This window comes from Periplaneta americana, chromosome 6 (genome assembly GCF_040183065.1).
Source record: "Periplaneta americana isolate PAMFEO1 chromosome 6, P.americana_PAMFEO1_priV1, whole genome shotgun sequence".
NCBI classification, from domain to species: Eukaryota; Metazoa; Arthropoda; class Insecta; order Blattodea; family Blattidae; genus Periplaneta; species Periplaneta americana.
The window spans coordinates 103,702,915-103,718,298 of NC_091122.1; the positions used below are offsets into that span (position 1 = coordinate 103,702,915).

The following is a 15,384-nucleotide window of genomic DNA, read 5'->3' on the forward strand; positions in this document are numbered from 1 at the left end:
TGTTCTAATGAAAACAATACTTTTTTCCAACACTTAACACACGTAGTTTTATTCCTAATGCATTTTAATGTCAAGAATGACATTTCTGGAACACAAAGAAATAGTAACAATGTAAATATAGCCTTTGTTTAATTTTTACATATTCGACAAAACAAGTAATGTAATGAAATAAATTGCAACTGAACGTAGCAATGAATTTACGTTCTGAAGAAAGGTTATAGTGTGTAGAATGTAATAAAATGAAAAACTTTTGCAGTCACGTGTAGTCGTGAGTGTACGTGGTGTTTTGGTGAGAGCTTGCATTAGCGCATGGAGCAGCCATGCAGGCAGGTATACCTTATTTTATTTCAAGGAGTGCAGTTCGGTGTTCAAATAAGCCACCGAACTGCACTCCTTGAAATAAAATAAGGTATACCACGCTTCCTCAATCAACACCCCAACACTACCGCAAAGCGTACATTTCTGCAGATTCATATTAGTTTGTATTGGTGATTCAAGTAGTGCGGATATGTTGCAGTTTCAAGTGTGCATACTGTTATTATTTTAAACTTTAAGGGTGCTATGCATAGACATTTCGCTAGCCCGCGCTACGAGCGTGCTAATCTAGCCCCGGCTATCGACTGGTTACTTGTACAGGATTCATATCATATTATATCGCTAACACTGATTTATGAATACGAAAAACGTTAGTTCGCTGATCATCCACCAGAAGCCCGCGCTAAGAATGTCTATGAATGTGGCCCTAAACTTTTAAACTTTTGCGCTTACAGAATAGAAAGTCAAAAATCTCGGAGAGAATTGTACGAAATTCTTTGATAAAAATCTGGCGAAGGTAGAAGTGAACAACGAACACATTTAATTAGTTATGTATTAAAGTGTTTAAGAACCACTTATTTGATAAAGTTGAAAAGTGCCACAGAAAAGATGTAGCATTTTCATAAAATTATGCAAGTTGGTTGAATGAGTTTGAGTGTTTATCAGTGGTAGAATCGTAGAGGAATCTTCAGTTTCAGAAGAGGTTAAACGAGGACGCCATAAATTGACTTTTGGTGAAAGCAGTGGCAGAGGTAATGGAAGTTTCCTAGTACTCGGTACTCGTTACATAAGCTGTGAAGTTAGCCATTGTTGTATAATCATAAAAGATGTATATTTTCCCTGGACCAAAAATATATTACAAACTGACTAGAATCACAACTAGTAATAAACTATTAAAATTCTTGTCAGAAAGGAGCCACTGTGTAAACATAAAAACGACCTATGTAACGAGTACCAGGTACTAGGAAACTACCGATGTAATTTACGAAAAACAGAAGCAATGTGTCAAGAAAAAAAAGTGTGACCGAGTTAGCTTTTGCTACAATAACAAGACTTGGGAGTTAGAGGAAGGGTAGGAGATAGCTTCTAAAATAAAGTTGTCTTAGCAAACCCTACGAGAGCTGGAAAAATTCATCGGAAGTGGATTGGCTCTATATCACGCAAAGAAATGTGGCCTTATTCAGAAGAAGAAGAAGAAGAAGAAGAAGAAGAAGAAGAAGACGACGCTCGAAGCAAGTTTAAGTGAAAACAATATACCGGTAATTAATCTGATTTGGATTTGTATACCTATCAACATCGGGTACTAGCAGCTAAAGAACATTATTACCCGCCAAAAGCGTCAATGATTTTCGATGTGGTTTTATGTTAATGTGACAGTGAGGATTGGATGGCAGTATTGGGAAATCGTCATATAAACGAAGGTTTAGTGATCCGACTTAAAACAATAGTCATGTCTTTGTAACATGTGTAGTGCCAGTACCAGTACAGTTATTTTACCAAGTACATGAATCATCTCCGAATGTAATTATATCGTTAAATCTCCGTTTCTCGTCACCTCGATATTACAGACTCATTAGAATCCACTTTACTTTCTTCTGCTGTCACTGATGTTGACGAAGATCTAATAAAACGTATTGAGGACATTTGATCACTGTTATTTTATTGTGGATACAGCATAAATGAATCAACCTTCAATGAGTATGCCATAACTACTGCAAAACTTTTTGTAGAAAATATCCTTGATATTGTATGCCCCATCTGTACATAGGTCTGATATCTTCTTTATGGGGCCTCTGTCATTTCTGCCGTACTTCTTCCATTGGGAAAATGTCAGAAGCTCAAGAGGCCAGAAATAAGAATATTAAATTCTGTAGTGAACGCCATTCAAGATAAACCTCAGGGGTTGTTGAAGACGAAGACATTTTTAAGACTGACGTTGACTTCTGATCCAATCATCATACCACTTCAAAAACTGCCAAGAAAACCTGAAAAATCTCTTCCATCTGATATAGTTCACCTTCTTAAAGAGCCGCCATTTGAGATATCCCTAGATTTTTCTTCCAGAACTGACATTAACGCTACTTCCGACGGGACGATGAAAGCGAAAACAGCGACGTGGAATGAGTTTTAAGTCATGCTAATGTATTTAATAACATTATTTATGTATTATTTTTTTTAATAGAGAGAAAGTATTATTAAATATTATTAAACTTTAAATTTCCAACTAAATATATACTTAAGTGATATGGCAGTAATACAGTTACTGATAGCTACACATTGGATAAAAGAATAAGTACTTTCTACTTAATAAGCTCTAAAGCGTTGAAATAGTTACATAATACAGGGTTGGGCAGTTAAAACCGGCCCATCACATCTAATTTGATTTGAAACAACTTTTTTAAAAGAAATGAAATAAAATGAATAAATGAATGTGTCCTGTACTAATCTTCATAACAGATGTTGAAAGTGCCCTCCGCCAACATCTAGACACTTCTGTGCACGTCTTAACAGGTTCATATAGGCACATGCCAATTCCTCACGGGTGATACTGCAGATGCTATTCCTGATGTTATCCTTCAGTTTATAAATAGTACGGGGATTCTAATCCCCTTCAAATACCCTGCATAAATAAAAGTCACATGTCAACAAATCTGGTGACTGCGCTGGTCACAAGCCTTTGCTCACAGTCCACGCTTCATTGAACATCTGAAGATTGGTGTGTGGTGCGCTATGACTGCGAAACGCATTATCAGTCCAATATTCTTTGACACCACAGTCAACATGGATGTATACTTGATCCTCTTGGATGAATTTTATCCCCAATTAACAGAAGAGAAGTGTAATTACTGCTTCTTTCAACAAGATGGAGCAACATCTCACACATCTGAGAGGTCACTTACGCTTATTCATTAGATGTTCATTGAAGAGCGGACTGTGAGCAAAGGTTTGTGGCCATTGCGGTCACCAGATTTGTCGACATGTGACCTTTATTTATGGGGGTACTTGAAGGGGAAAGTGTATGAGCAGAATCCCCATACTATTGATAAACTGAAGGATAACATCAGGAATAGCATTCGCACTAACACCCGTGAGAAATTGGCATGTGTCTATATGAACCTAAGACGTGCACAGAAATGTCTAGATGTTGATGGAGGGCACTTTCAACATCTATTACGAAGGTTAGTACAGGACACATTCATTTATTCATTTTATTCCATTTCTTTGAAAAAAGTTTGTTTCAGATTAAATGAGATGAGACGGGCCGGTTTTATCTGCTCAACTCTATTATTTACATGAACTCATTAAAAAATGTTTACTATAGGAATTTTTCCGGTTTTTCTGCTCTTTCGGATCACTGTGCAATGCATGTGACAAACACAGACATTATCAGTAGCATCACTGACAATGTCAATAAATATTGTAGGCCTAACATTAATAGGAAAGATTGGAGAAAGTTGGGTTTGCAGTGAAAGACCTGCCCTTGGGCAGAACACTGAAATGAAATGGCTGGTCCCAGATAGTAATGTTCCATCGGCTTAATGATGGTAATGCGAAGTGCTTGTCCCAGGAAAGCTAAGCGGTAAGAGGTGGAGTGGAACCGGTCTGTGTAGGGAAACGTACATGGACCTATCCATATGCCGGTATATAACTGTTCATCGCCCAACAACAGATTTTGTTTGGTAGAGGTTGGAGTGGGATTGGACTTTGTAGGAACTCTCTGTATGTGTATATGTATGTGTGTGAGTGAGTCATATACTGTATCTATGGGTAGGCCTATGCTTGTGTGTCGTCGAAATAATTCTTTAATTCTGTTTTCAGATCAGACAGTTGTTATCGATGTGTTGTCATCCATGAAAAACACCCAAATGTTTTACAGTACAAGGAGAGTAAGTATATTTTTCACTTCAGAGGGAATTTCATCTTGAAATTGTTAATTTGTATCTGAAAGATAAACTGTTTTTAAATCTAAGTTCATTGCGACTCTTTCATTGTCAAAGTAACAGTTCCTACATTTTAATTGATCCATACAGGTAGATATACGTAAATTTATTACTTTTTCTTTTTTCAGCTTACTGTGATTTGAGAGACAGTCTGGACCAGATGTGTGGACAGATAACAGGCGATGCCAATCTGTTCTCCATGTTTCGGGCTGAACCAGTCAGTGGACCCGTCCTTTGCCCTTTTAGGGGCGCACCCTTTACTTTCACGTACAATAGAGGGTCTGGAGAATGTGAAAATCCCGTATCACGGGTGGATTCATGTACAGATGAATCTCGACTACTGTTGCGGTACCAGGCATGTCCTGATGTTCATGGTACAGAAAGCACAGGTAAAGATAGAATAAGGGAACAAAAGTAATAATCTTAATAATCATAATATCATCACTTTCTCTCAAGGATTGGGTTCTTTTCTTTGTTTCAACACCACCCATGTAAGGAACTTGAACACAACATTAGACATTTACAAATAGCAAATCTCCCTTGCCATGTGGTCAGGATAGTACAGGACCACTGTTTTAAAACAGTAAAACAAGGAACACATACATTACCTAAGGAAGGAAAAAAGTCTCTAATTTCCTACTGAGAACTCAACTTAGATTTGTATCTAAAAATGTAAGTACTTGAACCATGGTGGCGGGTGTCATAGTTTTAATTTTACTCACATTTAAGCGTATGTTAATTGAATAAACAAAAACGTAGAGTATGGTATTGAAGTTGTTTTAGCACTGACAAAGGAAACTGGAGTATTGTTGTCACTCAGTAAGATAATTGAAGTAAGAAAACAAAAATGTTCCAGTTTGTCGTAATAGAGAAGGGCATAACACTTGACCTAGAGCTTGTAATTTAGAGATGTGGTGGGATAACTTGCTAAATCCCATAAATTATGATGTAAAGAATTAAATTATGTATATCCTATCAAACAACACAAAATGATAATCAAAGTTGAAGCTTATTGCTATGAGTGTATATTTTAAAATATATATTTTTAGAGAATTTTTGTTTATAGTTATTCTCTCCAACAACGCAATTATCAGGAGCAACTACCTACATCAATTTAGTAAGACAGACTGTAATAGTAATTGTCTTGAGAACTTGTATGTCCATATATGTCTTCGAATATTTTAAGTTGACCTACTATGAAATTCTCATTCTTTCAATCATACCGAGTACAGCTTCAGAATTCAGAATATGAGATTGTAAGTTAGTTTCAATAAATAGGTGGCAGATTCTTTCATGAGGAAACCTATAATAACATATTGTGAAGTATATCTTGATGGCGCAGGTGTAATTTTCTTGTTGCTATGAAGTTCATATCTTATTTTTGCAGTTGAGGAGTTGGTATGTCTCGCCACATGGAAGGATGGCTCGACGCGCTATTTGGTGGGGAAATTGAACCACAAAATGGCCACATCAGATGAGGACAGATATAGATGCTTTGTATATGATCAACACCATCAGCACAATCATCACCAGGTGTACCAAGTGGCACAGTCTGGTGATGCAACATGCAATGGCCTTCCTTCGCCTCTGGAGGGTTCCCGTACTATGAAGCTTACAACAAGTATGCTGATCTCAAATTACTACCATTGCCGTCATTAGCACAATCACCATGCTCATCCCACCATATATTTTTGTGAAGTTTTTTCTTGAACAGCTATTTAAATTCACGCAGAATCACACGTAAAATTAAATAAAGTAATCATAATTAGGAAACACTTGTAAATAAGTATTAAAAGTGGTACCTTCTATCAGAAGCACTGAGTTTTAAATACCTACACTCGTTCACAACTAAAGATAGTAATGTGAGGAAGGAGATCAAGACGAGGGTAGCAGTTGAGAGCAGAATATTCTTCTACAAGTGATTTCTAAAGCAAGTATACTTGGTAGATCTTAGACTAGTTGACGGAAATTTCTTCATCAGACTTTCGAATCTTTTGAGATGGAATTGTTTGGAGGATAAAAACTAAAAGTTATTTACAGTAAGCCAGATATTGTCAAAAGACTTACTTCATAAGAATATTAGAGGAGAAGTTTATGAAGAATATATTTACGAAAATCCAGAAAGATGAGTTGGAAAGGCATGCCCAGAAAACAGTTGTATTGACTATGAGGAACTTCACTTCATTAGAATGAAAGTAAAAGGAGATAAAGAATTAAGCTGTTATAGAGAGGAATGGATAGAACTTGTTTTAGAGGTCACTGCCTTATATATTATGATATACTTAAATAGCAGTAATAGTGAAGCAAATAAGTACGCACATAAAAATGTAGTGTTTTGATTTAAACTATACAAATATAAATGTAAACAGAATTTAACCACAACAGTTATAAGTTGCCAGCATTCCAGTTACTTTTTCCTTTGGGTAAGTGATCAAGAAATGAAATAAACATCCCAATGTATAGTAAGTAACATTCAGATCACCATGTTCCCCTTTTCTTTGGAGTGTGGAGGAAAATACACTTGCTTATAACCAGTAATGAATATCACTCTAACCTACCCCAACTTAAAGTGACGTAGTCTACCCTTACTTACTGGCTTTTAAGGAACCCGGAGGTTCATTGCCGCCCTCACATAAGCCCGCCATTGGTCCCTATCCTGAGCAAAATTAATCCATTCTCTATCATCATATCCCACCTCCCTCAAATCCATTTTAATATTATCTTCCCATCTACGTCTCGGCCTCCCTAAAGGTCTTTTTCCCTCCGGCCTCCCAACTAACACTCTGTATGCATTTCTGGATTCACCCATACGTGCTACATGCCCTGCCCATCTCAAACGTCTGAATTTAATATTCCTAATTATGTCAGGTGAAGAATACAATGTGTGCAGTTCTGTGTTGTGTAACTTTCTCCATTCTCCTGTAACTTCATCCCTCTTAGCCCCAAATATTTTCCTAAGCACCTTATTCTCAAACACCCTTAATCTCTGTTCCTCTCTCAAAGTGAGAGTCCAAGTTTCACAACCATAAAGAACAACCGGTAATATAACTGTTTTATAAATTCTAACTTTCAGATTTTTCGACAGCAGACTGGATGATAAAATTTTCTCAACCGAATAATAACACGCATTTCCCATATTTATTCTGTGTTTAATTTCCTCCCGAGTATCATTTATATTTGTTACTGTTGCTCCCAGATATTTGAACTTCTCCACCTCTTTTAAAGATAAATTTCCAATTTTTATATTTCCATTTCGTAGAATATTCTCGTCACGGGACATAATCATATGCTTTGTCTTTTCGGGATTTACTTCCAAACCTATCTCTTTACTTACTTCCAGTAAAATTCCCGTGTTTTCCCTAATCGTTTGTGGATTTTCTCCTAACATATTCACGTCATCCGTATAGACAAGCAGCTGATGTACCCATTCAATTCCAAACCCTCTCTGTTATCCTAGACTTTCCTAATGGCATACTCTAGAGCAGACGTGGCCATCAGTAGTACATGTCGAACGGAGTCGAACGCAAGGACGTGATCTCCCTCCCTCCACACCCCTAGCTGGGGTACCTGTCCGACCGGTTGAAGTACTATACTGGCAGTCAGCGGTGGATTTCACTAAAAAAATTGTCGCTCTCTAAGGAAGCTCCTGAAGTAAAAAAGTCCAAAAATATTATTTCCACAAAGAATGGGAAAATGAATTCTTTTGTTGCGAAGAAGGGGAAAGCGTTAGGTGCTTATTATGCTACAAAATTTTACTAGCACGTTGAGCGACATTATGAAAAGACTCGTTTTAATGGAACAAATTTTTTCTTGTTTTATTTTTTATAATAATAGTAGTCCACACCTGTGGAGTAACGGTTAGCGCGTCTGGCCGCGAAACCCCAAGTGCAAGTGCACAAATGTGGCTGGTTTAGATGTATATAAGCTTAAACAACTTTGCAAAGTAAAATATTCACCACATCTTCGGAGTTTTGTTATGAAAATTGCTTCTATGTTTGGCTCAAGCTTTATTTGCGAACAGTTTCTTTCTCAGTTGGCCATTGTAAAATCCAAATCAAGATCACGCATTTCAGACGAAAATTTATTCTATCAGCTCACAATTGCAATGGCTGACATAACTTCAAATTTTGAAACACTTGCTGATTTACGTGACGAAGAAGAAAACGAATCCTTTCTTATAAGGGCATGAGTCAATTGACGTAAATTGACAAAAAACAACAAAGAACTACAGTAAGAAGTTTAGTGACTGATGCCCTTTCAAAACAAATAGGTTCAGATTATGGCATTACTTTTTAACTGTTGTGGAATTGTACATTTTATATCATTTTATAAGGTTTTTACAGTAATTGTTTAAATTAGAAATAAAGTTATGTTTCAGCTTTCTGTAAAATAGTTTGTATTTGTTTTGGAAAATATGTTTTCTTTCATTGCCATTATTCATAAAGATAACATTTGTAGAAAACTGTGTATCTTTTTGTCCTGCTTAATTACTTTCCGTGTTTCAATACTTCACGCGATCCACCGCTGAGTATTATGTTAAATAGGTGATGCGTGTTGCAGAAATTACAGTAGTACGGCGCATCTCTTTAAATGCCCACGTCTGCTCTAGAGTAAAGTTAAAAAGTAAAGGTGATAGTGCATCGCCTTGCTTTAGCCCACAGTGAATTGGAAACGCATCTGACAGAAACTGACCTATACAAACTCTGCTGTACGTTTCACTGAGACACATTTTAATTAATCGAACTAGTTTCTTGGGAATACCAAATTCAATAAGAATATCATTAAAACTTCTCTCTTAACCGAGTCATATGCCTTTCTGAAATCTATGAATAACTGATGCACTGTACCCTTATACTCCCATTTTTTCTCCATTATCTGTCGAATACAAAATATCTGGTCAATAGTTGATCTATTACGCCTAAAACCACATTGATGATCCCCAATAATTTCATCTACATATGGAGTTAATCTTCTCAAAAGAATATTGGACAAAATTTTGTATGACGTCAACAAAAGTGATATTCCTCGAAAGTTACTACAATTAGTCTTGTCCCCCTACTTAAAGATAGGTACTATTATGGACTCCTTCCATTGTTCTGGTACAGTTTCCTTTTCCCAAATAGCAAGTACAAGCTTATAAATTTCGTTAGATAATGCGCTTCCATCCTCTTGTATTAATTCTGCTGAATTTGATCAATACCTGGAGACTTATAATTTTTCAGATTTTCTATCGCAATTTCTACTTCAGAAAGTGTGGGTTCGGGTATAAATGGCTCAGCAGTTTGTACTTCAATTTCGTCGCGATCATTTCTATTTGGCCTATGTATATTTAGTAGTTGTCCAAAATAGTTTTTCCATCTGTTCAGGATTGAATGAGCGTCTGCAAGCAAGTCACCATTCTCATCCTTGATCACATTTACCCTTGCCTGATATCCATTCTTGAATTCCTTTATGTCCTTATATAAATCTCTGATTTTTTTTATTTTTACTATTTGTTTCTACCTCATTCAGTTTTTCCTTCAAGTAATCTCTCTTTTTATTCCTAAGCATACGATTTGCTTCCCATCTTATATTGAAATAATTATCTCTATTCACCTCAACTGGATCCTGTAAGAATTTCAATTTTGCCTGTTTCCTTCTTTCTACTACCATGCAACAATCTTCATCAAACCATGGTTTCTTTTTCTTAATTTCATAATAACCTATGCTTTGTTCAGCTGCAATTTTGATATTATCTTGGATATTTTCCCACATGGTATTAACATCTAACTCTTCCTCAACATCGTCAGAACTTGCTAATATGGCAAACCTATTTGAAATTTCGACCTGATAATGTTGCTTAGCTTCCTCGTCCTTTAATTTCGAAATTTTGAATCTTCTAATATTAACTTGTTGCTCTACTCGCTTGGCTACTGATAGTCTTTCTCATAGTTCTCCAATTACCAAATAATGGCCAGAATTACAATCTGCCCCCCTGAAGATTCGAATGTCTACTATACTAGTATGTCTTCTTTTATCTATCAAGATGTGATCTATCTGGTTACGTGTCAATCCATCTGGAGAAGTCCAATTATATTTATGTATATCCTTATGGGGGAATGTTGTACTTTTAACAATTAAATTTTTGAGGTGGCAAAGTTGACTAGCGTAACTCCATTGTCATTACTAGATATATGTAGGCTCTCTTTTCCAATAGTCGGTTTAAAAATATCCTCCCGTTCTACTTTAGCATTGAAATCCCCCAATACAATTTTCATGTGATATCTAGGTAACTGATCAAAAGTCTGTTCCAATTCCTCATAGAAGCTATCCTTCATATGGTCGTCTTTCTCTTCTGTAGGGGCATGAGCATTTATAACTACGATATCGCACCATCTACCCTTAAGTACTAAATACGATAACCTATCACTGATAAATTCGACCTTTTTTTATGCTGATTTTATTCTTTTATGAATAAAGAATCCTGTTCCTAATTGGTGATTATCGTTTCCTTCCCCATAATACAACAAATAATCTCCTATTTGTGTTATGCCATTCCCATCTAACCTAACCTCCTGTACTCCCACAAAGTCTATTCTATATCTAGCTAGTTCTTTTGCTACTAATGTTACCCCTCCTATTCTATATAGACTTGTAACATTCCAAGTACCAAATCTCAAAATCTCATTCCTTTGCTGTGGTCGTGCCAGAGAATCAGTCCCATTCTGAGGCTTATTTGAAGGATTCGTAACAAGCTGTTTTTTTACGGTGATGGGTTGTTAGCCCTTCGCCCAACCCCCAAGCTGGAGGGCCACCCCTCATCGGCTGTCAGTGACTGCTTATTCAATATATTCACAGCTACCCTCCATATCTGGAGGCTGTCTAAAAAAAAAAACTTCGAAATTGTAATCCTTGCTGATATAACAGACGATTGTAATAAAAGACAGTTGTGTTTGTTTCTTGCAGTTGAGAACCAACATAGCAGATGCCGATACCCTTCATTTGTGAGTGAACATCACCACTGGCATACATTGGATCATTCACGATCTTACACACTGCTGCACAAGAATACGACTTTGAAAATCACATCAGCAGAGGACGGAGGTCAGGAGAAGGAAATGAGGGTTGTATGCCACAATGAGCATCACGTGTCCCATCATCAGGTCACCATTGTCGCTCATGCTACAAGTGGATGGTAAGTTCACACTCTTCTTTATAGCAGTTTATATAAATAGAATTTAGTTTACCAGAATTCTTACAAGTCTAAACTTCGCTAGTTTGGATCCGAAATACCAAGTTGTACATATTTTTATGCATTAATAATGAAGTTATCTCTCTATAGACTTAAGTTTCTGTATAGAGTAAAGTAAAGTAACTTTTAGATTACCATTTTCCACAAATTTGAAATAGGTTCCCCTCCTTTCTCCCCATTCCCTGTCCTCTCCTCATCTAACCTCTCATTCTTTCTTATCCAGTGTTGCAATTCACATTAATATATATAACAGACCTTTCGAGAAATTTATTAAAACTTTTGAAAGCCATATGAATTAAAAAGATTTAAAAATATGTATTTCTATTATCATCTGGAAATATATTAAATATAAATTTTATATTCCTAGTTACTTTTCCTTCTGTGTAAAGTAGGGTAGAAAAAGTGAGGAGAGAAAGCTTATCAGTGCAGGATAAGTTGCTAATTATTTACCCTGTCATTATCCCTAAGAACTAAAAATTGAAACCAAATATTATTTCATTTGCAGTTTGTAGTCATCTTAGTATAGTGTACAGCAACAAGTGGAAATATCTTGTCATGATTATAAATATAAATTAAAATTAAAACGTTTCTTTAATTGTTTGCTTTGTTTTCCAACAAAGAATTGGAATTGTATGTTTTGACAGCCTTTGGTATCTTACTACTTACTTACTTATTGGCTTTTAAGGAACCCGGAGGTTCATTGCCGCCCTCACATAAGCCCGCCATTGGTCCCTATCCTGAGCAAGATTAATCCAGTCTCTACCATCATATCCCACCTGCCTTTGGTATCTAAGATAAATTATTAATTATTGGCATTTGATTACAAATCACCCTCACCTCAGTTTTACTGGAACATTTTTGTTTTATAAGAAATGGAGAATTTAGCCTCAATTCAGTATAGTTCACTGGATATTCTATCATTTCATTGAATGAATGGAGTATAATTACCAATTTATAAGAAATTGTTTTTCTATTTAAAGTTCGTTAAAATCACTCTTGAAATCCCAAGAAGTTGTAAAGGACAATGGAGATGCCCTTCCCATATCTGCTTTCTATGGTCGAGTGGAACTGCTAAGAGGAAGCAGACAGACCAGAGGTGTATATAGAATTTTTTTCGGCAGTTTGGAGGGTGGGGGGCAACAGTGACAAAAAATTTCTTACGCTATTATAAATTACAATGATAAGACGATTCAAATTATTATCAAAGCTGTTTGAAGTTCTAAGACTTTTCAACTAGATTTTTAAATAATGTAAAGTAATAAATTGCTAAATTTAACTTGCAGATATGTGCCAATTAAAGGAACATGTTGTTAGGAGATAGCTCTTTCATGCCAATGTTTAATATTCATTCTAACACCAATATAACATTCTGAGCTCACAATATTTTGTGATAATTTACAAATGATACCCATTATTTGAAAAATAAATATACCACACGAAATACTAAATACAGTTCTTGCTAAAAATTAATCTTCAACAAACTCAAAAAAATAAAGTCACGTTTTCTTGATCTTTTTTGAAAACTCGTCAATCACTTCTTCGTCATTCATAAGAATGTAATTATGTATGTTCAGCAAGGCAAATCCAATCTTGAATCAGAAATTGTGTTTCTCAAACAAGTTTTTAGGTATCAGAGGTAGCATAGCATTGCTAGTACAGGTTTCGTTATCCACGTTTTCGGATATATGTGATTCATGTTTAAATCCCATACTGCTATATCTGTTAATTTTATGTGGAAGCAGTAACGAGTTTTCGAATGATGATGCACATCTTATGATGCTTTTTTCAAGACATTAGTGAACATTGCTCAAATAAGATCAATAAAGCTGCAAGTCTGTGTGTGTGTGAGGGTGTGTATTTAAAATGTCGAATAAAAGAAAAGAATGTGCGTCTTTCGAGGGGAAGAAGTGTGTACAAAGATCATATTCATTAGAAACACAGGAAGAGGTTCTTGATCACTGTGAGAAAGGTGAGCATATTGCTGACATTCAGAGTGCTTTGGGACTTGTGAATCAACTGTAAGAACTATTCGTGACAATACAGAATCAAATTGAAAAACTGTTCAATTTTCAACTCGACCAATTTGAGTGTAACTAGAGTTACCAAAGCCTGCTTGAAGTCGATGGGAAGAATGGAGAAGATGCTAAGTCACTGGATCGAGCACCCATAACCAGCAGCACCTGCCTCTTGCTGGAGCTGCTATTCAAGCTAAAGCCAAGATTTTGTATGCAGATTTGACGACAGAAGAGGACGATCCAACATCTTTCTCGGCCAGTTCAGGTTGCTTTGATTGTTTCAAGCAACATTTTCTTCAGAGCAATACAGGCATTTTAATGTCCTTTAATTCACAATTTATTTCTATCTTCTTCTAATAATTCATTATGTTCACATGATTTCCACTCACCATTTTCCAGCCATTTATGCTCACTTTTCATATGATGGAAGAATTGACGTGAATTTATCAACAGTAATCTCACTAGAGGTTTTGATTTATCTAGAGAAAATCAAAACTCGAGTGGGATTTAATTGACCATTACACAATTAGAAGAATACAATAAGATATTAATTGACTTACGAAAATACTAAACTGTCTTCAAATGTATTTTTGTACCATCTCATCATTACAAATATTAAGCTAGAGGGAAGTAGTGTGTTACGATTAGCTGTTCTCTTGTTGCCAGTTGTGGCAACTATACAATCTTCATTGAACTCTATAGACGATTACTAGTTAAGAAGGCTTTTTTTTTATTCAGTTTCATATTTATTAAAGCAATTGCATTCCACTTCAATTATCAATATATATTAAACAATATCTGATACGTGACTATCCATAATTTCATACAGCAGAACCTATAACAAAACCTAAATAATATGAACAGTGTAGATGATAAGAAAAGTTTTAATTAAGGATGAAGAAATAAACATGAATCATTTTAAAAGGTACAGTTATTGAAAGTAAAATGTTGGCAAACAAAGAAACAAATGCTAGGGAGGTGATAAAAACAAACAAATGCTAAGGAGGTGATAAAATTTGTAGGATAAGGAGCCATGATTGGTTGAAACACTTTGTTCCATACCGTTTTATTGGTCAAAAGTAGTATGACTTAGTAAATGTGTAATAGTCAATTAAAACTGTGCTATTTATTTTATTTTCCAATGACTAGAATAATTGGCAATCAAGTCATTTTCTCTCTAGCTTCCCAGTACAAGCTAACAAGGTCCTCAGTCTGTTGTGGAGTTGGGTTTAAGGCTGTTGTTACTCATTTTGCAGCAAATTTACTACCAGGGGACACCACATGGAGGCGAGAAACTATGCGATTTGCATTTTTGCGCGACCCACCATAAATGATTATTTATTCTAGCCTTCCATGCCATCTGCTCCAGATATTTTTTTTCTAGGACTTTAATTTTTTTATTAAACTTCTAGGCAAATGTCATACATCGAATTCATGTTCTATTTCCGATACCAAGTTTTTAACAAATACCTTTTACCTTTATGTCTATCAGAAAGGAAGACTTTTATTCTACATGTTTCCTGTTTAGTTAGCCTGTTCATTATGTTATCACAAGCAGCCTTCTTCAAATCTCCTTTCACCTGACTCCTTTGAACAAGTTCAAAATAAATTATTTTAAGAGAATTTAAATCCATGACAGACTAAACTAAATATTTCGCTGAAAATCTTGGGGAGTCATACTGACCATCTCCTGTCAACCATATTGGTTTACCGCAACCTTTCAAAGAATCGAAAATTGTTTCTTCTTTCTTGATCCCAAATTTTCCTAAGAATTGATGCTGCTATGGTTCGAATGATTTTATCGAATGTACACCTTGAAAATATTGCCAAATGCAGAGATTTACAGAAGGACCTGAATTGTTGAAACAGTATACCTGATAAC

At 35.7% G+C, this 15,384-nt stretch overlaps 1 protein-coding gene across 1 annotated transcript in view; it reads left to right on the forward strand.

Moving 5' to 3' along the window:
* Positions 1–15,384, forward strand: part of LOC138701592 (uncharacterized) — a 186,507-nt gene that overhangs the window by 146,738 nt on the left and 24,385 nt on the right. Inside the window, exons 4-7 of the mRNA XM_069828635.1 lie at positions 4,135–4,202; positions 4,385–4,645; positions 5,644–5,877; positions 11,202–11,430. Of these exons, the coding sequence (XP_069684736.1) occupies positions 4,135–4,202; positions 4,385–4,645; positions 5,644–5,877; positions 11,202–11,430 (792 nt within the window). The remainder of the gene's footprint in view (positions 1–4,134; positions 4,203–4,384; positions 4,646–5,643; positions 5,878–11,201; positions 11,431–15,384) is intronic.